The sequence below is a fragment of the Culex pipiens genome, chromosome 2 (assembly GCF_016801865.2).
Source record: "Culex pipiens pallens isolate TS chromosome 2, TS_CPP_V2, whole genome shotgun sequence".
NCBI lineage: Eukaryota > Metazoa > Arthropoda > Insecta > Diptera > Culicidae > Culex > Culex pipiens.
In genome coordinates, this window is record NC_068938.1 from 184,963,417 (window position 1) to 184,985,226 (window position 21,810).

At 47.4% G+C, this 21,810-nt stretch overlaps 5 protein-coding genes and 1 non-coding gene across 9 annotated transcripts; 4 read left to right on the forward strand and 2 right to left on the reverse strand.

Annotated features, from left to right (window-relative positions):
* The first annotated feature begins 51 nt into the window (after positions 1 to 51).
* Positions 52 to 3,338, forward strand: LOC120415354 (tetratricopeptide repeat protein 7B). The gene is made up of 5 exons (XM_039576842.2): positions 52 to 333; positions 397 to 676; positions 733 to 2,213; positions 2,270 to 2,508; positions 2,567 to 3,338. The coding sequence occupies exons 1-5, from the start codon at positions 207 to 209 to the stop codon at positions 2,894 to 2,896; spliced, it is 2,457 nt and encodes an 818-aa protein (XP_039432776.1). The 5' UTR covers positions 52 to 206; the 3' UTR covers positions 2,897 to 3,338.
* A 70-nt stretch (positions 3,339 to 3,408) lies between these two features.
* LOC120415355 (T-complex protein 1 subunit theta) lies at positions 3,409 to 5,561 on the reverse strand. The gene is made up of 2 exons (XM_039576844.2): positions 5,355 to 5,561; positions 3,409 to 5,251 (listed from the first exon to the last, which is right to left on the reverse strand). The coding sequence occupies exons 1-2, from the start codon at positions 5,412 to 5,414 to the stop codon at positions 3,671 to 3,673; spliced, it is 1,641 nt and encodes a 546-aa protein (XP_039432778.1). The 5' UTR covers positions 5,415 to 5,561; the 3' UTR covers positions 3,409 to 3,670.
* Positions 5,562 to 7,743: 2,182 nt separating this feature from the next.
* Positions 7,744 to 8,848, forward strand: LOC120415393 (guanine nucleotide-binding protein subunit gamma-1). The gene has a single exon (XM_039576919.2). The coding sequence runs from the start codon at positions 8,008 to 8,010 to the stop codon at positions 8,218 to 8,220; it is 213 nt and encodes a 70-aa protein (XP_039432853.1). The 5' UTR covers positions 7,744 to 8,007; the 3' UTR covers positions 8,221 to 8,848.
* Positions 8,849 to 13,684: 4,836 nt separating this feature from the next.
* Positions 13,685 to 13,825, forward strand: LOC120415450 (U4 spliceosomal RNA). Its single transcript, XR_005605201.1, has one exon. It is a non-coding gene; the product is annotated as a U4 spliceosomal RNA (small nuclear RNA).
* A 1,239-nt stretch (positions 13,826 to 15,064) lies between these two features.
* Positions 15,065 to 19,708, forward strand: LOC120415369 (zinc finger protein 271-like). Of its 4 annotated transcripts, none has more exons than XM_039576891.2 (7): positions 15,065 to 15,682; positions 16,156 to 16,294; positions 16,380 to 17,108; positions 17,164 to 17,431; positions 17,496 to 18,136; positions 19,058 to 19,260; positions 19,333 to 19,495. In XM_039576891.2, exons 1-7 carry the CDS (start codon positions 15,648 to 15,650, stop codon positions 19,352 to 19,354), a joined length of 2,037 nt encoding a protein of 678 aa, XP_039432825.1. In that variant the 5' UTR covers positions 15,065 to 15,647; the 3' UTR covers positions 19,355 to 19,495. The 4 variants fall into 4 exon arrangements, with proteins under 4 accessions (XP_039432825.1, XP_039432821.1, XP_039432822.1 ...); XM_039576887.2 differs by having other exon boundaries at positions 15,066 to 15,682; positions 19,058 to 19,256; positions 19,333 to 19,708; XM_039576888.2 differs by having other exon boundaries at positions 15,066 to 15,682; positions 16,380 to 17,105; positions 19,058 to 19,256; positions 19,333 to 19,708.
* A 76-nt stretch (positions 19,709 to 19,784) lies between these two features.
* LOC120415370 (uncharacterized) lies at positions 19,785 to 21,307 on the reverse strand. Its single transcript, XM_039576892.2, has 3 exons — positions 21,146 to 21,307; positions 20,628 to 20,736; positions 19,785 to 20,575 (listed from the first exon to the last, which is right to left on the reverse strand). Exons 1-3 carry the CDS (start codon positions 21,166 to 21,168, stop codon positions 20,255 to 20,257), a joined length of 453 nt encoding a protein of 150 aa, XP_039432826.1. The 5' UTR covers positions 21,169 to 21,307; the 3' UTR covers positions 19,785 to 20,254.
* Between the last annotated feature and the right edge of the window lie 503 nt (positions 21,308 to 21,810).

Genomic DNA, 21,810 nt, shown 5'->3' on the forward strand with positions numbered 1-21,810 from the left:
GTAATTTCCAACTCCCGTTGACATTTCATTCAACGCGAACACTCAAAACAAAACAGAGCAGGCGACAAACGAGAAACCTCAAGGACACGGCTGACAAGTGGCAAGTGTTTTGTAATCTTTCCAGTGAAATTCAGTGTCAGTGGTGGAAAAATTGATCGTAGATTGAAAATTCTTCATAGTCTCAGTGCAAACGACGAACCCACACAATGACGGGACGGAACCGCAACCCGGTGACCAAGCTGGAGACGACGATCGAGCAGTGCCGCGGGGAGGCCAAATGGCCGAAGGTGATCGAGCTGGCGGACGAGCTCAAGTCGGGCTACCCGCAAGTTGGTGAGTCATTCCCTGGGGAAGGTTTTTTACGGTTTTCTGATTGAGTTCCGGAATTTCGCGCAGAGAGTCTGGCCAACTTCCTGATGGGGGAGGGCAAGCTGGAGAGCTACCTGGAGGAGCACCCGCCCATCGAGGACAACTTCCACAAGGCGAAGCTGGGCCTGACGGACGCGAAGCGCTATCTGAACTCGGTCATCGGGGAAAGTGGCAAGAAGGCGGGCATTGCGCTGGACGCGCACCTGCTGCTGGCGAAGCTGTTCTACGCGTGCGGCCAGTACGACGAGTCGCTGCAGAGCTTCGTGCTGGCGGAGCTGAACACGCTGTCGGAGAAGCACCTGTCGCCGTGAGTTGGAATTCTTTGTTTGGGGATCTTGATCTCAAGTTGGGGTTTATTTCTAGGAGAAGCATCCGGATTCTGGCCGAGTCGTACGCAATCAAGGGCATGTGTCTGGAGAAGAAGAACGCCAAGGCGCCGTCCAAGTTCAAGCAAGCCGAGCAGGAAACGGAAATGATTACGTGCTTTGAGCGGGCGGCGGATTTGGGAATTCTGTATCTGCAGGGTCAGGACAGCAACAACCAGAACGAGGTTCGTCGCATGGGAGCGGTTTTGGAGACGGGTCTGCAGCGTGCTCCGATCGTGCTGATCAAAACGGGAAAGTTGCAGAACGCCATCGACCGGTACCGGGTCATGCTGAACGCGGTGGAGACGAAAGCAACGCAGACGTTGCGACAAACGTTGGCGCGTCAGCTGGCGGAAGTGTTGCTGCGGGGGGTCTCCGGAACGATCTACACGCCGCCGTCGAACCTGAACACCAAACCGGCGTCCGGGGGAAAGCGGCTGTGGGAGCCGAGGAAGTACGCCGCCCGGCAGCAGTTCATCCCGAGAAATCAGCACGAAGAAACGATTCTGCTACTGTTGATAGCGGAAGCACTTGCGGTTAGGGATGCGGTTCTTTCGCAGAGTCCGGAGTTCCGGGAGGCGAGAATGCACTCGCTGGGTAACGCGACGGCCGTGTACGACCTGCTGACGCTGGCTACGGTCCGCTGGAACCAGGTTGGACTGCTGCACGATTCGCTGGAGAAGGCGCTGAAGTTTGCGTTCGGGGAAGGTCACGTCTGGAAGCAGTACGCGACGTGCTTGATGTCCATGGGTCGCTACCGGCATGCGGTTTGTGCCCTCAAGGAACATTCCAAGCTGGAACCGCAGGACAGTTTGAGCTGTCTGATGGCGGCCCGGCTGTGCTACGAGCATTTGGATCAAATCAAAGAAGGACTGGCCTTCGCTGAAGAAGCATTCAGTCGAGAGTCCAAAGGTCTGCGACGTTCGCGAGCCCAGCTGTACGTTGGGATAGGTCTGCAGCAGGTCGCCGTATCTTCCAATCTAGTCTCCGAGAAAGATCGCTACAACAAACTGGCATTGGAAGCTCTGGAGCGCGCCGTCCAGCAGGACCCGAACGATCACCTGTCCGAGTACTACCTAGCGTGCCAACACGCCTTCAACTACAACATCTCGGACGCCCTGATCCACATCACCAGCGCGCTATCGCTCCGCGCGGAACACCCGGCCAGTCTGCACCTCTTTGCCCTACTCCTAACCGCGAACCGACGCCCCAAGGAAGCCCTAGCCGTCGTCCAGGACGCCACCGAGGAGTTCCCCGACAATCTGAACCTTCTCCACGTGAAAGCCCACCTCGAACTCTTCCTCAAAGACGTCGAAACGGCGCTGGAAACGGTCCAGCAGATGCTCTCGATCTGGCGCGAAGTGTACGAGGTGCAGCTGGCCAACGCCGGCAGCGGAATGGAGCACGACCACGAGAAGCACTCGGACACGCGCAGCGTGCTGCAGATGCAGTCCTCGCAGATGTCCGACAAGGATTCCAGTGAGTATTCGCTCGAGTAGCTTTGAAGCGAATCAATAACCATTCCCCCCTTTCAGACTCGATCCACGCGGCCTCGCTGGCCGCGTCCCGCATCGAGCACGCCCTCAGCGAAGCGGCCAGCTCGCTGAGCTCGTTCAGTCCGCGGCCGGGCCCGCAGAAGGCCTGGATGATCCAGTTCAAGATCTGGCTGCTGCTGGCCGACGTGTACATCGCGATCGAGCAGCCTAACGAGGCCATCAACTGCATCCAGGAGGCGAGCCTGATCAACCCGGTGTCGCACCAGGTCATGTACAAGGTAAGGGTCAAGATTCGGTACATCTTCAGTAACCACCACTTATTCTACTGCCTTGCAGCGCGGTCAGATCCACATCTACCAGCAGCAGTGGGCGGACGCGAAGCAGTGCTTCCTGAACGCCGTCTCCGCCAACCCGTACCACACGGAGGCGCTGCGGGCCTTGGGCGAGGCCCACCTGACGCTGGGGGAACCGCGGCTCGCGGAGAAGACCCTAAAGGACGCGGCCCGCATCGATCCCAACTGTCCGAAGATTTGGTTCCTGCTGGGACGCGTTATGGAGAGCCTGGGGGATTACGCCGCGTCGGCGGACTGCATGGCCACGGCGCTGCAGCTCGAGCCGTCCTGTCCGGTGCTGCCGTTCACCTCGATCGGGTTGGTTTTCGAGTAAATGGGGATCATTAGCAATTACCGTTACTTTATTAGCTGAGGGAAGGGCGAAACCGTTGACTATTTTTAGCGATTCCAGGTGTAATGTGTGTAGTACGTATATCTAGCATAATTATAGAGTTCACTCAAAAGCCATTCGAAATGGTGCACGTAATTGTAGTGTAAATTAGAAACATTTAATCGGGTTTTCTTCGGTGTTAGACTTCACAATGGTGTGGTTTGAACGTATTTCGGAGCAAAGTTATACATCATAATCACTATAAATCAAATTATTGTAGCTTGTTAGAAGATTCATGACTTCACGATAGATCATTCGCACTCACTATTTATCCTTCTGTGATTTTCGGTTTACTAATACATTCATAATTATCAAACAGTATAACCTACAGTTATTGTGTGTGCATTTATCTTCAAGATTCGTCAATAAATGGAGAAAAGTGGAAGGAATTGTTTTAATTTGATGACATTTATTTGAAATTGTTGGATTTTCGGAACAATAATCAAAACTCTAGATTGTTAAGCAAATGGGAGCATTTTCATCCTCCTGGAACGAAAGTGCGTGTATTTGTTCTTGTGTGTTACCGTGTGGTTGTTTAGCGAACTTGGGTTCGACTTCTAAAGCGCGGAATATTTCTCGCAAACTAGGTGAGTGTGAAGTTAGTGTGGAATTAAACAACGACAAGCAATCAATGACGTTATGAAGATGTGTTAATAATAGCGTTAGACAAAAAGGGTAAGTTTTTGGTTTAACCTAAAAGGATGCTTAAGGAGACGTTTAAGATTCGTCGTCACTGTTGGCGCCGCCCTGTCGCGGTTTCGGTCCGCCGGCCCGCTTCGCCATGATGATCTGGTCCACCTTGAGGATCGTGCAGGCCGCGCCGACCGCGTACTTCAGGGCCCAGTACTTGGTCTGGAACAGATCGTACAGCTTGCTGCTGGTCACGTCGATCGTCGAGGCCTGCTCGGCGTCCAGGTCGAAGCCCTCGTTCTTCTTGCCCTCCTTGTGCGCCAGGTAGAGCTTGTTGACGATCTCCGTCGCGTTGACGCCGCTGTTCTCGGCGAGCGCCTTTGGGAAATGTTCGAGGGCGACGGCAAACTTGCGCACGGCGTACTGGTCCAGACCGGGCAGCGTGTCGGCGTATTCCGCGAGCTGCTTGGCCAGTTCAATCTCGGACGCGCCGGCTCCCGGCAGGAAACGTCCATCCCGGGTAAGTCCCTTGAAGGTGTTGACACCGTCATCGATGGCGCGCTCAATGTCGTCCATGTAGTTGTCGGTGGAACCACGGATTACGATGGTGGCGATCCGGCTGTCGGCGCCCTCCGATTTGAAGATGCACACCGAGGTGTCCCCGAGCTCGTTGACGTACACATTGTCGCAATAGCCCAACTCTTCCGTGCTCGGCGCGGTCAAACGAGGCAGAACCGTTCCGTTGACGGCCTTGCTCAAACGACGCAGATCAAACTTGGAGTTCAACCGGACGGCCATCAAACCGTATTTGTTCATGTAGTGCAGAGCCATGTCTCCAAACTTGCCACCGGCGACGATGACCTTGGCTCCGGTGTCGGCAATCGCCTTAATCTGTTGCTCCAGCAGGTTCTCCTCACCCTGGCTGAAGCTCTTCAACTCTTCCGCCGACTTGATCAGCACCGTTCCCTTCGTCTCCGTCTGGATGATGTCCACCGGGCACGAGTACAGCGCAATCTTAGCGTCCTTGGCCGAAGCGATCTCTCCCTCAACGAACCGCTTGAACACCATTCCGTGCACCACTTCCGAAGTTTGCAGCCCACTTCCGAGGATCTTGCACACGCGGATGTTGTCCACATTGAACGTGGTCTTCTCCGGCAGGATCGAAACGCACGCCTTGGTGATCAGTTCCGAAATAAAGTCCTCATTGCCCAGCTGCTTGGACATGATCGAGGCACGGATGGCCTCCTTCACCACCTCCTGGTTACGGTAGTCCTTCACCTCGTGACAAACCAACGTGGGCAGAATTTCCAGTGCCTTGTCCAGGGCCTTCTCGTAACCCTCGGTGATGTCACTGGTGGTCACTCCCAGCCGCAGCAACTCCTCGGCCACCTCCAGCAGCGCACCACAGAAAATGACCACAAAGTTGGTCCCATCACCAACCTCCGCCTCCTGCATCTGGCTAGCCTGAATCATCAACTTCGCCGCCGGGTGTTCCACATCCAGCTCCCGCATAATCGTCCCCGCATCCGACGTCACAAACTGCTTCTCAATATGATTAATAATCATCTTGTTCATCCCGTTCGGACCGTACGCCGACCGCACCGAGCTGGCAAACTCCTTGCACGCGCTAATGTTACGGTACACCGCCTCCTCCAAGCCGGAATAAGCCTAGAAGAAAAATTCTCACGTGAGTCATCGACCCTCGAAGAAAACCCGCATCCCCACAATCAATCCGTCCCGAACCACCCCCAAAACCACGTTTCACACTTACGCGAGCGCCTTCCTTCAGCATGGAAGCGAAACCGGGGGCCTTCGGAACGTGGAGAGCCATTTTTGTGCACAGATTTTTCCTTTTTTCGTCGCAGGTCGACCGGACCAAGAAACACAACCTCAAAAAACAGGAGGGCGAGAGAAAACGATGAGAGTACGGTGTTGCGGCCGTGAGGAGCGATGCTGTTCTGCGGGCCAGAAAACATGAGCGAACACCCACGAAAGAAAAATTGAAAAGGGGGATGTTATCGTTTTGCTGTCAACCGCCGGAGTGAAGTGAAATCAAGAAGTTTCTGGATGAGGTACTAGATTGGGACAGTGGGGTCAATTTGGTCATTATGCAAAAAATAAATTAAATTATCACCATCAAGATTCTAGCCTTAATAAATTTCAATAGAAAGAATAAAATTTGGACCAATTTTTAATTTAATCTAATCTTATACAAACGCAGTCAGTCTGATGAAAGCATGCTGAAAAGTCTTGTGATTAGATTACGCCCAAGCACTTTTATTGTCATTATTATTAATTTATCACAAAAATTGAAGCGGCAAGCCCAACTACAAAGAGGATTCTGAGAACGGATCACATTTCACAGAATCTACAGGGGAGGGAGGATGCGTGGATATACCTTACCAAACGCTCCGAATTAGTTGTGGATGGGTGTGTGTTTAAGTGTAAATTTGACAAATATTTAAATTTTAAAAGGGTTTCGTAGAGATGGAGAAATGAGGATTGGGAGAATGGAAGATGGTGAAGGGGTATAGGAAGGATATTTAATTTGATCAATAGAATATAATATTGGGCTTGATATTGGCGAAGAAAAATTATCTTGCCAAAAATGATGGGGAGATTTCCCCAAAACCAGAAAATCTTCATAAAACAGCTTCAATCTTCAATAAATTTACATTTCCCTGTCCAATCCCGGTTGGATACAGCCAGATGGCGCCATGGTCGTCACCTCCTCTTGATTCTTGAATGTTTTCGATCGACGAACCTTGAATACGATGCTGTCGTATTCGCTCGCGAATGGTTTCGAGCTCCAGTCGGCAAAGATTCGTTCGGTGATGAGTGAGTGATGTCTGATCTTTGAACTGAAAATCAGAACCCTCGGTAAAAACTTAGAAAATGCCAAACGAAAAAATTACCAACCACCCTGTTGGCGCTAGAAAATTAATTATAGTTGAAAATTTGGCTTTAGAAGCAAATCATCAATTTATGATTTCATGAGCAGAAGAATTGACTAGACTTAATTGAAATATCATAGAAAGTGAAAGCAGCAAACTCCGCGAGATGTTTGAAATGGATGCAACGACAAATCAGGTAGAATGAAGGAAGGACGGAAACCAGCAGAACGCAGTTGCATCAGTTAAGAAGAGGTCCCACGTTTTGGGTTCCTTATGCGCGGTACACGCACGCGTGGGTGCGTGGTCAGATTATATAATTGCTATTTTAGGGAAACACTATTTGTCCCTTTCTATCTTTAAGGAAGGATAGAACTAAACAGTACAAATGTTTTGAAATGCATTAGGAACTCTTTAGGACCCACAGAAAAAACTGTGTTTAGAGCTAGATCTGAGAAAACGAAAACGATGGAACCGAAAGAGTTACAGGAAGCAGGGAATTCACACCCTGACAAGGCCACATCAAATCTCATCCAAATTCAGGAGAAAAAATCATTTACGACGGGACTAGATAGGTTAGATTTTCGGTTTAGAAATTATGTAACGCTAGGAGAACTTGTAGAATTAAGACGACATTGTACGAATTATTTTCAATAATGCAAGTTCGGAGGTCATCTCAAACCTGTGTATTAATCATGCTCAGTATTGAACTCCTGTCTTCGATTTTTGGGAAACCTACGGTTTCGACCGAGGTTTCGACTCATCCAACCTTGGTAGCGGCTTCATCGAGATCATCGCCTAGGATTGCAGCAGTGTTCGACGTAAGTTTACAGTTTTAAGAACGTTTCAATTTTTCGACGTTTTTACACACCCTGTCTCAAAATATTTTTGCAGCAGAGCAGATCTGGTTCTGTCAGAATCCTGTTAAAACGGTGTGAATGCTGTAAGAATATATCCAGCCCTGTAAGAACTCTGCTAGAATCTGGCTAAAACGTCGTGACTGCGAACCGGGGGATGAGTGTAATAATTACACTAGATTAAATTTTCAAAAGGTCCTATCTGCATAGGAAACCCATGAGGGATAGGTTGTTTTGAAAATTTAATCTAGAATTAAACTAAATTCAAAATAATATCAGAAATGGAGTTTACATGCTTTTTTCACGTTTCGACCTTCATTATTTCGACCTTTCCGTAGAAGACCAAATCGCGTTCCGTCATTACCGGCCCCTCCCTGCTTATATTTCTTCCAGCAAAAAACGATAACTTCATCCATCTTGTTTTTCACCACCCGTCAGAATTCGAGAAGCAGCAGCAGCAGTTTTTCCGTCGTCACTCCGTCGTTTTTTTGCAGTTTCACGCCCTAAAACCTTCACCAACCCGTGCCGGAAGTGCCCGTTTCGCGTCCCGCCGTGAAAACCCACCGATTCCGTCGTACGTCGTCGCCACCGCCGCCGCCGAGGTCGATTTCCGTTTTTCGCAGTCGCGCCAGAGGTCATCGCTATCATCAACATAGGGCTATCGGAGACCGCAGTAATGGACATCATAGCATCGAACCTACAGCAGCAACGGGCCATCACGGAACAGCTGCGACGGGAGGCCGCGATCCAGCGCGTCCCGGTCACGCAAGCCGTGGCCGACATCGTCAAGTACGTGACCGAGCATGAGGGCGAGGACTGCCTGCTGGTCGGATTCAGCTCCCAGAAGGTCAACCCGTTCCGGGAGAAGAGCTCCTGCCAGATTCTGTAAGGTGGTGGCGGCGGGAAGTTGTCCGGAAGAGTACCGAAAGCGAATCTCATTTTGAATTTGTCGCGCAGAAGGGGCGAAAAGAGGTAAATTACCGTGGGAAATTCCGGAACATTCGTCGTTGCGTTTTTTGCGTTTCTAGTAAAGAGAGAGAGGGGGGAGATCGAGAGATGACGTCACCCTTTTGTCGTCACTGTTTTATCGCTGTACCGTGTGCATTTTACCGGATGAATCGTTGTTCGAACGAGGGCAAGCTCAGAAATGTAAAACACACTAATCTTTACTAGGTAATTAATAGAGATCGCTTTGTGTCGTGCAGTAGAAGAATCATCTAATGAACCGGAAACAAGAAAAACAGGAATCTAGGGCTTTTAGGCAATAATATGAAACAATTAGAAACTTTTTGATTTGTTTTCCCTTGCAAGGATTTGAAGCAGGTTCTACGCCTGACGTCCTTGGCAGGTTAAATTCCTTCCCTCCTCATACGAACAAGCACAATCCATAGTCGCAATCATCAGAAATAATCACAATAAAATGCATCAGCAATACATGATGAGAAGCTTTCACCTCCTCCAAACATTGCCACAAATCACCATCAGAGATGCCAACTTTTTGAAAGAAAGCAACCAAATCTAACAAATAAATACAAACTGACACTAAACGGAATCAAACATATACGGATATATGTGACCTATTGCTATATAAAACAAAGTAAAAAGCATATACTATTTATTAAATGTTACTAACTGGCATCTTCAAGCCGTGTGCGTTGCGGACGTCCCCCCCACAAGCGCTCCCGAAGTGAACGACGGCGATGGCGAATTTGTGCCGCCACCGGGAGGGGCCCCGCACGACGCACACGCTGGAGCAATAAAACGTAAACTATTTATGTATTGTGTACACCAAAAACGAAAAAAAAAACCTAGCAGCGTTTAGATTTAATGAATCCGAAAAGTCCCAATTCTATTAAACAACATAACTTGACGTGATTATTTCTATTTTAGTCAAATTTGAATGGTTGATTGCCTTAAAAATTGCCAAATGCATTATCTACATTTCTTTAAAGGTCGTAAACAAAGAGTGTGTCCTGTTCACGTCAGTGGATGTTAAGTTAGTGCTGAAAATGTCAGGTGTCATGACGCGAAAATCGGCGACGCTGACACGAATTTTTGAGAACCATTCACTGAACCGCAAAACCGTGACATAAACAAACCCGGCGCAGTCGTGAGTGCCCTATCTCATTGAGCAGCTGCAATGCGAGGCAGTAGTCGACCAACGCTCATTCGACGTTGCACGCACACATATAAAGAAACTAGTTTTTACACAAAAAGTTCGTATATGTGCATGGAAATGTAACTTTGAATATAAGTTATGGTTGGTTTAAGTGTTTTGCACAGTCTACAACCAGTCAATTGTTTGAAAATAGTCAAAATAGTGTTTAAAGAGGATTTTACGAGTCAGTCATATGATACGAATTGAGTGAGTGTAGCTCAATTGTTCACGTCTGTCATTCTCCAGCAGCCGACCGGTTTTTTATTTAATTTTGACGTAGACTTACGTCTTTGTCGAAGGTACTGGGGTGTCATTCCAAAAAACCCGGGCCGAAGGCCCTGGAATATTGCGTCATCCGTCAATCGCTTATATCTTCCTTCCCTCAAATCGAATCGGCACGATTTTGGTTCCATTCGATTCGAAAATTATTCAGCAATTTGCTATAAAACTTTCGTTGTTGGCAAAATAGTTTTACTATTGAAACAATTGAATGTTTTAAAATGTTTTCAAAATGCAGAGATTTTGCAAGCAAAATGAGCGCTTCCCACTCACGGACGGGAATGTCAAGTACCTATTTTGAGGGGAAAATCATCCGAGCAACGCGACCGAGTGTCGGTCGCGAAAAAGGAGGGGAAGTAGTAGATCGAAATCATACATAAGAACGCGCGCTCAGCCCATTATATCATTCACGTCTCAGACGTCGGACCGGCAGCAGCAGCAGGAAAGCTCAGCCCAGAGCAGCAGCAGCAGGAGAGAGACCAAAGCAGCAGCAGCAGGAGAGAGAGGGACCAGAACTGGAAAAGAAGCGCACATCGCCTTCTCGTCATCACCGTCAGCCAGTTGCCTCTCGATGGCCGGACCGTTAGGATCTTTCGTGGTAGGGGGTGAAGACTTCCCAACTCTTCGGAGTTGCCTCACTCCCCGTCCCTCGTCCCACCCGGGACGAGGCATCAACAAGTTGAGGCGCGCGCCTGCTGCCTGCTGAAAAGCCTCTCGTGGGTCAAGCCGTGGTTGTGAAACAATCAGGACATCCAACTAGCTCGTCGCATTCGCGACGAGCGCTTCTGAAAGAGTTACGTCGTATCCAATTCCAAACTGTTGAAAGAGTTGCCCTCATCCCTCGTCCCACCCGGGACGAGGCAGCGAGATGCAATAATTTCAATTTAAATTTCAGGAACAAATTTTGGTCTTCGGGGGCGACGGAATGCACAGCTTGCTGAGGCTGCTCTCGCCCCCAACCTCTCTGCCCTCCCCCCATTCTGCTCTTAGCATTCTTGCCAAAATTCATCGAATGCTCTCGTTTATCTTCAAAATCAATAATTATGTATTGATTCATGCCTAGAAATGCTAAAAGTTTATAAATCTTTTTAATCTAATTGAAAATTTCACAGAATTTCATTTTTTCGAAAGTGTCGAAAGTTAAACAATTTACCCGATTTGATTCTCACCAAACGCACACATCTAAACTTTACGTAGTCTACGCCATTCCGGTTATGTCTGTGACATAACTACTTTGACTTTTTTTTTGTTTTTGAATGCTTTCGAAATTTTTAAAATTTTTGGGAGTTTTGATGCTTTCAACATTTTCGATGTATTTAAAATCTTTGTTGTTTTAAAATTTTGAAATTAAGAAATTTTTGATATTTCTTGAAGTTTTTTAAAAAATTTGAAGTAAACTTCTTTAAAATTTTTAATGTTTTTAATTTTTTTATGATTTTGAAATTTCTAAAAATTTTAAACAAATTTTAAACTCATTTTCTTGAAATTTTGAAAGTTTTTAAATTTTTTAATGTTTTTGAAATTTTTAATAGTGTTCAGGGAAACGCTGATAAATCTAAAGAAAATAAACACTTTTAAAAGTTTGAAAATCATCTTAAATTTTAATTAATAAAAATCTTAAAAATTTTGGTGTTTTTTTTTTTAATTTTGAACAAAATTCAAGTATTCAAAATTAAAAATAAATTTAAAACTTTTAAAAATAAAAAATTTAAAAACGTATTTTTTTTTAAATTTATACATTTACAAAAAAATAAAGGATAAAAAATTTAATTTTTAAAAAAAATCTTAAAATTTCATTGTTTTAAAGATTTTTTAAAATTTTCGATGTTTTTTATCTAGATTTTTTAATGTTTTAATTTTTTTTTGGAAGTTTTGATGTTTTTGACATTTTTGATGTATTTACATTTTTTGTTGTTTTAAAATTTAAAATTAAGAATTTTTTGATATTTCTTGATGTTTTTTTTTGTTGATATTTTAAATATTTTTTTCATGATTTTGAAATTTCTAAAAAAATTAAGCAAAACTTCTTGAAATTTTGAATGTTTTTTTTTTAATTTTAAATGTTTTTTTGAAATTTCTAATTTTTTAAAAAAAGCAAGGCAATCTACTTCAACGACCCCCGGGTCTTTTGTGGTCTCTGTTGGAAGTTTCTGCTCATTTCTAGGCGTCCGAAGGTTATGTGTGGTGAGTCACCCAAAACCTCTTTTACGCAAATGGACCGACGTTTTACTTCCCCATCCGATAGAAGGCGTGGTCAGGCAAATCTCGTCTCGAGAAATGCCACCTGGTCCGTCTGGGATTGAACCCAGGCCATACTGGGGTGAGAGGCTACCACTCTAACTACTGCACTACCGGACCCGGTGAAATTTTAAATGTTTTTTTTGAATTTTTGAAATTGTATACGTATACGTATACCTTCTACCAGCACAGACTCATCTACAAGATTACCTGGAGATCACCAAACGATACGGAGACACAAATCGACCATGTTCTCCCCAAAGGTCGGCACTTCTCGGACATAATCGGCGTCAGAACCTACCGTGGCGTGGACGTCGACTCGGACCACTACCTGTTGGTGACAAAGCTGCGGCAACGCCTATCCGAAGTCAACAAGATCCGGTACCGCCACCCACAGCGTCATAACCTGGACTGACTCAAGAACCACGATGTCGCTACCGCGTTGCCAAAAGAGGATGTTCTGGTTCTCACTAAAGCCCCTCTGGAAGCCTGCTGGAGCCGTATACAAGCAGTCATCAACACAGCGGAATCGAGCGCCATCGGGTACGTTGGCCGAGTTTGACGAAGAATGCGATTTTGGTCCGGAACATAACACCCGTGAGAACAAGGAGTCGTACAGACAGTTGCGACGACAGCAAACCCATCTCTTCCGGGATAAGAAGCGCCACCTGAATGCGTTCGAGTGCCAGGACATGGAACAGCTGTATCGCTCCAACGAAACGCGTAAGTTCTACAAGAAACTCTGTCATGGACGAGCGTGAAGCTGCAAGCGGAGAAGGTTAGATTGAGGGTGATTGTGGCAAAGACGATGTATCTGCTGACAGGAGGAACCGAATCCCTTAGGGCTCGCATATAACAAAGCTTGTCGATCGATCGTTGGTGACTTCGGACAACAACGGCAGCAGGGAAATTCTGAGGCGCGTTATCACCGGTGATCGTGCCTACTGTTGACTCCACAAGACCATACGAGCACGTGGACGATGTTCGAGGAGGTCCTGCAAGCGCTTGAGATTTTCGAACGGGGAGTGCCTAGGACGATCTTTGGCGGTGTACGTGAAAGAACAATGTATGGAGGAGAGGGTTGAATCACGAGCTAGTGCAACCCTACGGCAAATCAAGTATTCGGAATGTCGCTAAGGCTGGCCGGATCCGGTTAATAGTCTGGACCCATTACTGTCTGATTGGAACTGGATTCAGACTGTTCATCCACAGCTATAATAAGCATAGTTTCCGTATGCTATGAGTCAAGAATTCTGCACCATTTTTACCTGTAATATGTTAAAAGAAATTTCAGGTAAATTTGTTGTAGAACGTTACAAATGTTGAGCGTATTTAATTCCACCATGTGCAATACCGGTTTTTGCAAACCCTTCTATTTATGGAACCCTTGCAGATTTGGTTCGCTCTCCCCCTTTAAATTTGCTTTAAATTATGCAGTTTTAGAAAGGGTTACTCTCATTCGCTGCATCTTCGCGGGGTGAGCCGTCCATTGACCTCCAACAGGATTTGCATACATGCATTTTTCCTATACTTGGTGCAATTGAGAAAGGGGACAATTCTCGCAGCATCCCTTTGTCCTGTGGACCCTTCGTTGTACCTGGCCAGTGAAACGCTTTTTGTATCGCTATCAAACCGAGTCTGTCGACGGTCAAGCCGTCCGCGAGGGCCCGGTCAAGTTAGCTTTGCGCAGTGGCGATATCGTAACCAATGAGGTACACCCGAGGTGCGATTATTGCTAGTTGAAAACTAATACCAATACCCCGCCATGGGGACGTGAAATACCGTCCGCTACGGCAATTTTTGCAAACCCCGAAAGGGGTCATAAATTACTAAAAGAAATTGACTTTGAGTACAGTGACTAACATTTCCTTCTTTGCAGACAACTCAGTCATCGACGACGAGGAGTGGAACATCTCGTCAACCAACTCCATAATGGCCTGAACGTTTACACGGTACCTCGGCCTATCGTTCGACTCAAAACTGCTGTACAAGGACATCGAGATGCTGAAGAAGTTATACCCAATCATCAAACGCCGGTTGAAAGCATTACTCAAGAACTAGCTGACAGTCTACTTAGTGGTGGTGGCTGCAATGCTGCCGTCAGACCTGGGATGTGTCAGGACCCTCCGGAAAAAGCTTGAAACTGCTGTACCGGCACCACGTCGAAGACAGGATCACCAAAGACATCGCGATGCTGAAGAAGTTGTACCCAATCATCAAACGCCAGTTGAAAGCACTACTTAAGAACTAGCTGACAGTCTACATAGTGGTGGTGGCTGCGATGCTGCCGTCAGACCTGGGTTGTGTCAGGAGCTTGAAACTGCTGTACCGGAACCATGTCGAAGACAGGATCACCAAGGACATCGCGATGTTGAAGAAGTTGTACCCAATCATCAAACGCCAGTTGAAAGCATTACTCAAGAACTTGCGGACAGTCTACATAGTGGTAGTGGCTGCAATGCTGCTGTCAGACCTGGGATGTGTCAGGAGCTTGAAACTGCTGTACCGGAACCACGTCGAAGACAGGATCCCCAAATACATCGCGATGCTGAAGAAGTTGTACCCAATCATCAAACGCCAGTTGAAAGCATTACTCAAGAACTTTCGGACAGTCTACATAGTGGTAGTGGCTGCAATGCTGCTGTCAGACCTGGGATGTGTCAGGAGCTTGAAACTGCTGTACCGGAACCACGTCGAAAACAGGATCCCCAAATACATCGCGATGCTGAAGAAGTTGTACCCAATCATCAAACGCCAGTTGAAAGCATTACTCAAGAACTTGCGGACAGTCTACATAGTGGTTGTGACCGCGATGCTGCTGTAAGGCATAGGATGTGCCAGGACCCTCTGGAAAAAGCTGAAGATCCTACAGCTGATATTCAGATATCCCAGATTGCACCGTGTAAACCAGAGAAAATCATGAGCATACCATATTCAACTCTACCGCGAGGTTTGAAGGTTGAAGATCCAGATAACTGAACTAGAAGATCAATTCTGCGAAGCTAATGTCTTCATCAAAATGCATTTCAAAGCAAATCTAAAGCTAAAGCCACAACATCCGCACCTACCCTAAAGAGAGTGGTGGTGCACTAGTGTTTTGCCTACAGAATCGCACCCACACCCACACAAGCGCCACGTGCCGGAGCGCGCGGGCATGCTTCATTCGGAAGTTCTGGCTGACGACGATTCTCTCGCTCTTTATTCGGGGGGCTATCAACAAACCTGCCGTGTCGCGTCTTCGCGCGTACTATCGCGCGAGAATAACATCCACTCGGATTCTCATTCAGTGCTCGGACATCGTAGGGGCAGGACCTCAGCCAGCGGTCCGCGGTTTGTTGATATCCCACCCTTCCCCACCAGCGAGAGAGTGTGTTGTGTGTACAGTTAGAAGAAGGGGACACGCCGAAGGCGGGGGACGACGACGCGACTCTTACCAGCCAAACGGGACAAAAAGTGTGTGCAAAACTTTCTTTGCGCGAACCAATTGTTGAAAATGTGAACCCCCCCGTTCTTTTTGGCGACAGACGGCGGCCCCATTTCGTTTTCGTGGTTCCGTGGCCCGCACCGCGTCCCGAAGGGTTTACGTAAGCGGGTTTTTGCATTCCAGAGGCCGCCGCAGCAGGCCAAAACCCGCCGAGAACATGGCAGAAGATTTATCGATCAATAAAAATAAGATGTGAGTATAGACATAAATAAGTGCGCGCCTCCCCTCAAGATAATTGCTGCCAGCGGCATATAGCGCAAGATTTTCGCGTCTGAGCGCGTGGGAAAAGGGGGGCTTCGACGGGGGGAGGACACATCAAGATCAAAGATGGATGCCAGCGCAATGTTCTGAAGTTATTTTAATTAGTTTATGCGGGGAGGAAAAGTTTTTCACGGGAGCTTTCTTCGTCATTGCGCGCCGAGATTTTTGTTTACGTTTTTATGATTTTTTGGGTCGAAAGGGGGACACTCGTTGGCTTTTGAGGTGGCCTGTTTTTGCATATGGGACGGAATCGGAATCGATTTTATTTTTCGCTTTTGGCTGCAGTATGCAAAAGAGGCGAGGCAGGTCTGCGGGCTCATTTTAAATAGATTATGAGTGGGTACTTATGTCGATGTAGGTATAGGTATACGAACGTTCTGACTTGGACTGTACTCTCTTTGCAGCTGTGCTTCGCGGTACCACAACAACGACATCTGTCGTCTGTGCTTGAAGAATGAGGCCCATATGGAGCCGCTTTTTTACGAGAATCTATTTCCGAACATTCTGCTCACCAAGAAGATTTACGACTGCACGTCGATACAGGTAAAAGTGATTACTTCATATTTCTTCTCTCTGTGCTTAATTTAATGTAATTGGATACCTTTCCCTCCCCCATCATACATCCCAGATAATTTACGAGCGCAACCTGCCAATGTTCGTGTGCAAACTGTGCGCCAACAAGCTGGACGAGTACATGAGATTCCGAGAACGGTGCGTAGCCAACGATGAGTTTCTGCGGAACGCGCTGGCATTCTTCGACGCTGGCCAGAACAGCATCAAGCTGGAACAGCAACACCACGAAGAAATTAAGCAGGAACCCTCCAGCCATGGACATTCGATTCAGCAGACGCAGCAATACTCAGTTGCAACGGCTCCGATTGACTTTCGCCAGATTAAACGTTCGCCGGAACGGGTCGACGACGACGAGGAAGAGCCCCTTGAAGACGAGCCCGAGGAAGACGACAAAACGTACTCGTGCACGGTCTGCTCGAAATCGTTCAAGATTCGGCAGCATTTGCTGATTCACAGCCATACCCACGTGGAGCTTCTACAACCACAGCAGCAACAGCCGCAGCAATCGCGTCAGGAACCAGTGACGACACCGGAGGGCAAGCCCACATACAGCTGTGGCAAGTGCACCAAGGTGTTCATCAACCGGGGCAATCTGCTGAACCACGCCGCAGAGTGCCACGGTCATGTGAAGAACTTTTGCTGTCAGATTTGCAACAAATCTTTCAAATACAATGTACAACTTCGAATTCACCTTCGCACACACTCCGGAGAGCGGCCTCACGCGTGCGAGATATGCCATCGTGGGTTTTCCCAACTTTCAAACCTTAGGTCGCACCGTAAGGTTGTAAGTGTCCCTGAAAGTGCCCCCCACAAACCAAACTAACCCGCCTATCCCACAGGTCCACTCCAAGGTCAAGCCGTACAAGTGTCAGCTGTGCTTGAAAAGCTTCACCATGCTGGACAGCCTGACCGCGCACAGCCTAAAGTGCGTCAAGGACAAGTACCGGTGCCAACTGTGCTCGAAGTCGTTCGCCAAAGAGGGCAACCTGATCGCGCATCTGCAGTGCCATAGCGAGGGGGTCATCGAGAAGAACTTCAAGTGTGAAATGTGCCCCAAAAGCTTTCGCAACAAGGAAGACTGGAAGCGGCACGTACGCGTCCACACGGGTAAGTCCTTAAAATGTCGCGAACCTAAACATCCCTCAAATCAATCTTCACCCCCCTCAAACAGGTGAAAAACCCTACATCTGCGACCTGTGCAACAAAGGGTTCGCGCAGAAAGCCAACCTGCTGTCCCACCGCAAGACTCACCTCAAGCCGGAAGTCATCTTCAAGTGCGAACGCTGCGGCAAGGTGTGTCGCACGCAGAAACTGCTCGAACTGCACGTGCAAAAGTGTGGCCTGCTCGAACTGCCCGGTACTCCGGTCCCCTCCGTGCCACCGACGCCGTCTTCGATGGGCTCGCCACCACCGCTGGGAGAAGCGGCAGCAGCAGCGCCGGCCACACCCACGCTCGAGACGCTGTCCGACCTGCTGCGGTACGAGTTTGCCATGCGGGCACCCATCGAGCTGCAGGATCTGCTGATGGCCACGATGGAGAAGAAGCGGGCGGCGGATGCTGCTGCTGCGGCGATTGTCTCGACGCCAGCGGTTGTTGCAGCACCGAACCCGGCACCGCCCAACGCCGCTGCTCGTCACACGTATCGGTGCGAAATTTGCTTCAAAGCGTACTCGCAGTACCCGAGCCTGGTTAAGCACCGGAAGCTGCATCTGAAGACGCCCCGGGCGAGGACCAAGTCCACCGAGGCGGACGATCGGCCGTACTATTGTGATATCTGCGGGAAGAACTTCAAGTTCAACCGGAATCTGAAGGTGAGTGTGAGCTGGGTGGGGCGCTTCGACTCACCAGCGGGTGAAGCATCCTCGTCAGATTGTCGAAGTTCTGTAGCGTGGCGTCGAGGAGCTTGTTGCATTTAAGTTTCGGGTCGAGCCGGGGTACATGACATCCAGGGGACTTTGTGGCTTTGCATCGTCGATTCCGTTCTCCATAACGAGATCCGGAGTGAAGATGTTGTTCAGCGCCGGGCTCAGGAGTCAGGATTGCGGGACAATGAATGGGACGTTGATCTTATTTGAAACATAACTCTCTCGTAACTTTTGTGAGTGAATTTTTTCGTCAAACATAACTCTAGAGAATTTCTTTGTGAAAGACATAACTCGTAAGAATCTTTTGTTGAAAAACATAACTCTTGAGAATCTCTTTTTGAAAGACATAGCTTCAGACAGTTCTTCAGGTATTGTGAACATAACACTCAAGAACTTCTTCCAGACAGCTTCTCCTACGGCAACGTAGTCAACTCCTAGGCTCCTGGTTCTTCAGCAACTGCATTCTGCACTGATCGTTGATGGATGATGTTTCACTGATCATTTCTCTGCATGATGAATTTGCTCCAATCGTTCAGTATCTCCGGGTCGGGTGAATCAGGAATCAGGATAACGGTGTTGCTACTCCTCAGCTTGACAGATGATTGATGAATTCTCCAAGTAAACGGCTTAACTGCTTCAGAATCTGTTTACACTTTTGGCTTGAAAATGATTTTCCAATCCCCCCTAGTTACGATCACGTTTGGTTGCGTTAGCGATTGCCAAAATTTACGAAAAAGCAATGCGTGCTTTTTGACAGTTCAACGGTTCTAGCGATGCGCAAGCCAAAACAGAAAATATTTTGACGTGGAACTAAGCTTATTTTTAATTTTCTCAGATCGAAAAATTAAATGTATTGTATTTTTCCAGGTCCACATGAAGCTGCACACCAAAGCGAACGGGTTCTACAAGTGCGACAAGTGCAGCGGGACGTTCGAAACGGGCGAACTGCTGAAGACGCACCTGCTGGAGCACCCGATCGACGTCGAGAAGATCTTCAACTGCGAGTTCTGCTCGAACACGTTCAAATCGAACGAGGACCTGAAGCGGCACCGAAGGTCCCACACTGGTTGGTAAATTACGCGGTCGGCTTTCGTTTTTGACTCTGGCATAGCCCATGTTCTTCTCCTTTCTTCCTTCCGCAGGGGAACGTCCGTTCAAGTGTGAGGCGTGTCCGAAGGCTTTCACGCAGCTGTCGAATCTGCGCGCCCACACCAAGATTCACGAGAAGAAGCGGCCGGCGTACGGGTGCAACATTTGCCTGCTGGAGCTGGACTCACTGGAGGCGCTGAACGTGCACCTGAAGACGCACCAGTTTCAGCTGTTTGAACTGTGCAAGGATATGAAGTAGTTGTAGTTGCAGCGCGAGACGTTGTTCGTGTAGTCGTTTGTTGCTGGCGTAACGTTTTTTGTTTAAACGGTAGAAAATCTGTGTTATCCCTTGTACTATTGGAACAAACAAAACAAATACACACATACACATATGCCAATATACACCAGTGTTACTGAATGTTTGTACTATTGTGATTGTACTAGCGAAATAAATGTTGTTGTACGTAGTATGTATACGAAAGGACATGAAAATGGCGTTTTTTTCTTTTGGTTAGGGGTTGTAACAAAACTTTATTCATGATTCACAAAACTCAGATTAAATACACAGCTGCCCGCTCTGGTGCAGCTTACAAAATCTCAACTGCGCTTGTATGTACAATTAGTTGTAATCATTATTCTTTCTTATTTGGTGTTGGCATGCCAGCAAAACGCACTTTCTGTTGGAGACATCAACAAGATTGGACTAGAGAGAATTTTTAAGAACTCGTGTGCAAATATTTTGGCTGGTTGGCCTTTCCCTCCCTTACTCCCAACATATCACAATGTATCAAATATAGTTTCTTAGAGAAAAATTGGGTGAAATCCTACCGCGATTCGGAAAGAACACTAACGTATAGAGTAAACAATATATGGTACAAAATAAAACGTCCCGAAACGCGCAACCGTTCGGCGTTCCGGTCGATGATAGAAGTTGATCACACACCTACTAAATCACTGTGTTTGACGCGCTCAGCCCTAATTGACCTGAGTGCTGCTGCTGGTGCTTGCGCTAGAACTGCCGGGAGTTCCCTCCGGTACCGCCGACGACGAGGAAGGTGAGGTAGCAGCCGTTGCCGGAGCGGTTGCAGCTAGCGCCGCCCCCACAACGTTGCTACCGCTGGCGATTGGTCCCGGTCCGGGGCTGATTCCGGCAGCGGCTCCAACCGCGGCAGCACCAGTGTTGAAACGCTGTAGATTCACGTTCCGGATGCACTGCATTTTAAACTGGTAGTGCTCGTCAATTTTGGCCTTGCACCCGTCGCATATGAACGCTTTGATGTCCTTGGTGGAAATAATCTGCAAGAATGCGCTAGTGTTAGTTTGGTTCGGCATGACATGGGCTCATTACCTTCAAAGTGGTACATTCGTAGATTTTGGTCGATATCTGTTGGTCAATCTTGTTCAGCTGGTTTCCCCGAATTTTGCATAATCTGCACGCGTTGTAGATCCTCGGGCAGCTGAAAGTTTTCAATACTTCTCAGTTAAATTGTGAAATCAGTACAACAAAAATCAAGAGTGACGACGATTTTCGGCCGACTCTCTAACGCGAAAAAATACTATGAATTAAATTATAGGTCACATCCGAGCTGGAAAAAGCTATACAGAGAATGGGCACCAGGCAGAGAAAATCTCGCTGAAACCATCGAGATGTTTCGATTTCTAGCACATATTTTAGCACCCCGATGCCACCTTGTTACATTTTATTCTCGAATCTAACTAATTTAATTACGCACTTTGCGAAAAACCTGCCCTTATCAAGGCATTTTCCTGTTTCTAAAAATCCACACGGGGAGGAGCCTCCCACGCGAAGGTTTGATCGATTTTCGTCTAAAATGTCGAACATCTCGCTTCATTTCGAGAACTTACATGAAATTGGTATCCTGTACCATGGTGTGTTGATGTTTTCCGCCCGTTTTAAAATAATTTCACACCAGAAAATAGTTTCTGTTGTTTACACAATTTTGCTCATTCACATTGACTGGCTCCGCAGGATGATTATGAATTGAAATGATTATGACATTTGGAGGATGCGCGAAAGAGAGCGGGCGTTAAAGATGTGCGAAACAGCAACAACTCTTGACGTTTTGCTTTGTTTACATTCCGTTGTACCTGTATTGCTCGCGGCAACGGTACTTCCATACACCGTTGTTTAGGTAAAATTATAGTGCACTTCAGTCTGAACTTTTCAGCTTTCTAATCTTCTTAGCTGAACAGTAAAGCGTTAGCTTACTAATTTCTTTCAGCTGCATACTCGCTTCTACTTCTATTGGGATCCCAAACTTCTCAGCTGAATAGCCCTCTTCGATCTAGGTAGTTCCCGAGCTCATTCAGATACATTGTCAAGTCTACTTCGATTGGGTTCCCAAACTTCTCAGCTTCATAGTTAGCTAACTTCGATCCGGTTCCCGAACTCCTTCAGCTGCAAAGTCCAGTCTTTTTCGATTGGCATTCCGAACTTCTCAGCTTTATAGTTAAGCCAACTTCGATCCGGTTCCCGAACTCCTTCAGCTGCAAAGTCAAGTCTACTTCGA

Bases quoted from the DNA above. Each gene is read 5' to 3' on its own strand.
- LOC120415354 (XM_039576842.2), top strand. From the start codon at position 207: ATGACGGGACGGAACCGCAACCCGGTGACCAAGCTGGAGACGACGATC. The intron at 334-396 runs GTGAGTCATTCC...AATTTCGCGCAG, and splicing joins GTCGGGCTACCCGCAAGTTG to AGAGTCTGGCCAACTTCCTG. The intron at 2,214-2,269 runs GTGAGTATTCGC...CCCCCCTTTCAG, and splicing joins GATGTCCGACAAGGATTCCA to ACTCGATCCACGCGGCCTCG.
- LOC120415355 (XM_039576844.2), bottom strand. From the start codon at position 5,414: ATGGCTCTCCACGTTCCGAAGGCCCCCGGTTTCGCTTCCATGCTGAAG. The intron at 5,252-5,354 runs GTAAGTGTGAAA...TTTTTCTTCTAG, and splicing joins TGCTGAAGGAAGGCGCTCGC to GCTTATTCCGGCTTGGAGGA.
- LOC120415393 (XM_039576919.2), top strand. From the start codon at position 8,008: ATGGACATCATAGCATCGAACCTACAGCAGCAACGGGCCATCACGGAA.
- LOC120415369 (XM_039576887.2), top strand. From the start codon at position 15,648: ATGGCAGAAGATTTATCGATCAATAAAAATAAGAT. The intron at 16,295-16,379 runs GTAAAAGTGATT...CATACATCCCAG, and splicing joins ACGACTGCACGTCGATACAG to ATAATTTACGAGCGCAACCT. The intron at 17,109-17,163 runs GTAAGTGTCCCT...CCTATCCCACAG, and splicing joins TTAGGTCGCACCGTAAGGTT to GTCCACTCCAAGGTCAAGCC.
- LOC120415370 (XM_039576892.2), bottom strand. From the start codon at position 21,168: ATGGTACAGGATACCAATTTCAT. The intron at 20,737-21,145 runs GTAAGTTCTCGA...GAAAACTTTCAG, and splicing joins GTACAGGATACCAATTTCAT to CTGCCCGAGGATCTACAACG. The intron at 20,576-20,627 runs GTAATGAGCCCA...GCATTCTTGCAG, and splicing joins ACGAATGTACCACTTTGAAG to ATTATTTCCACCAAGGACAT.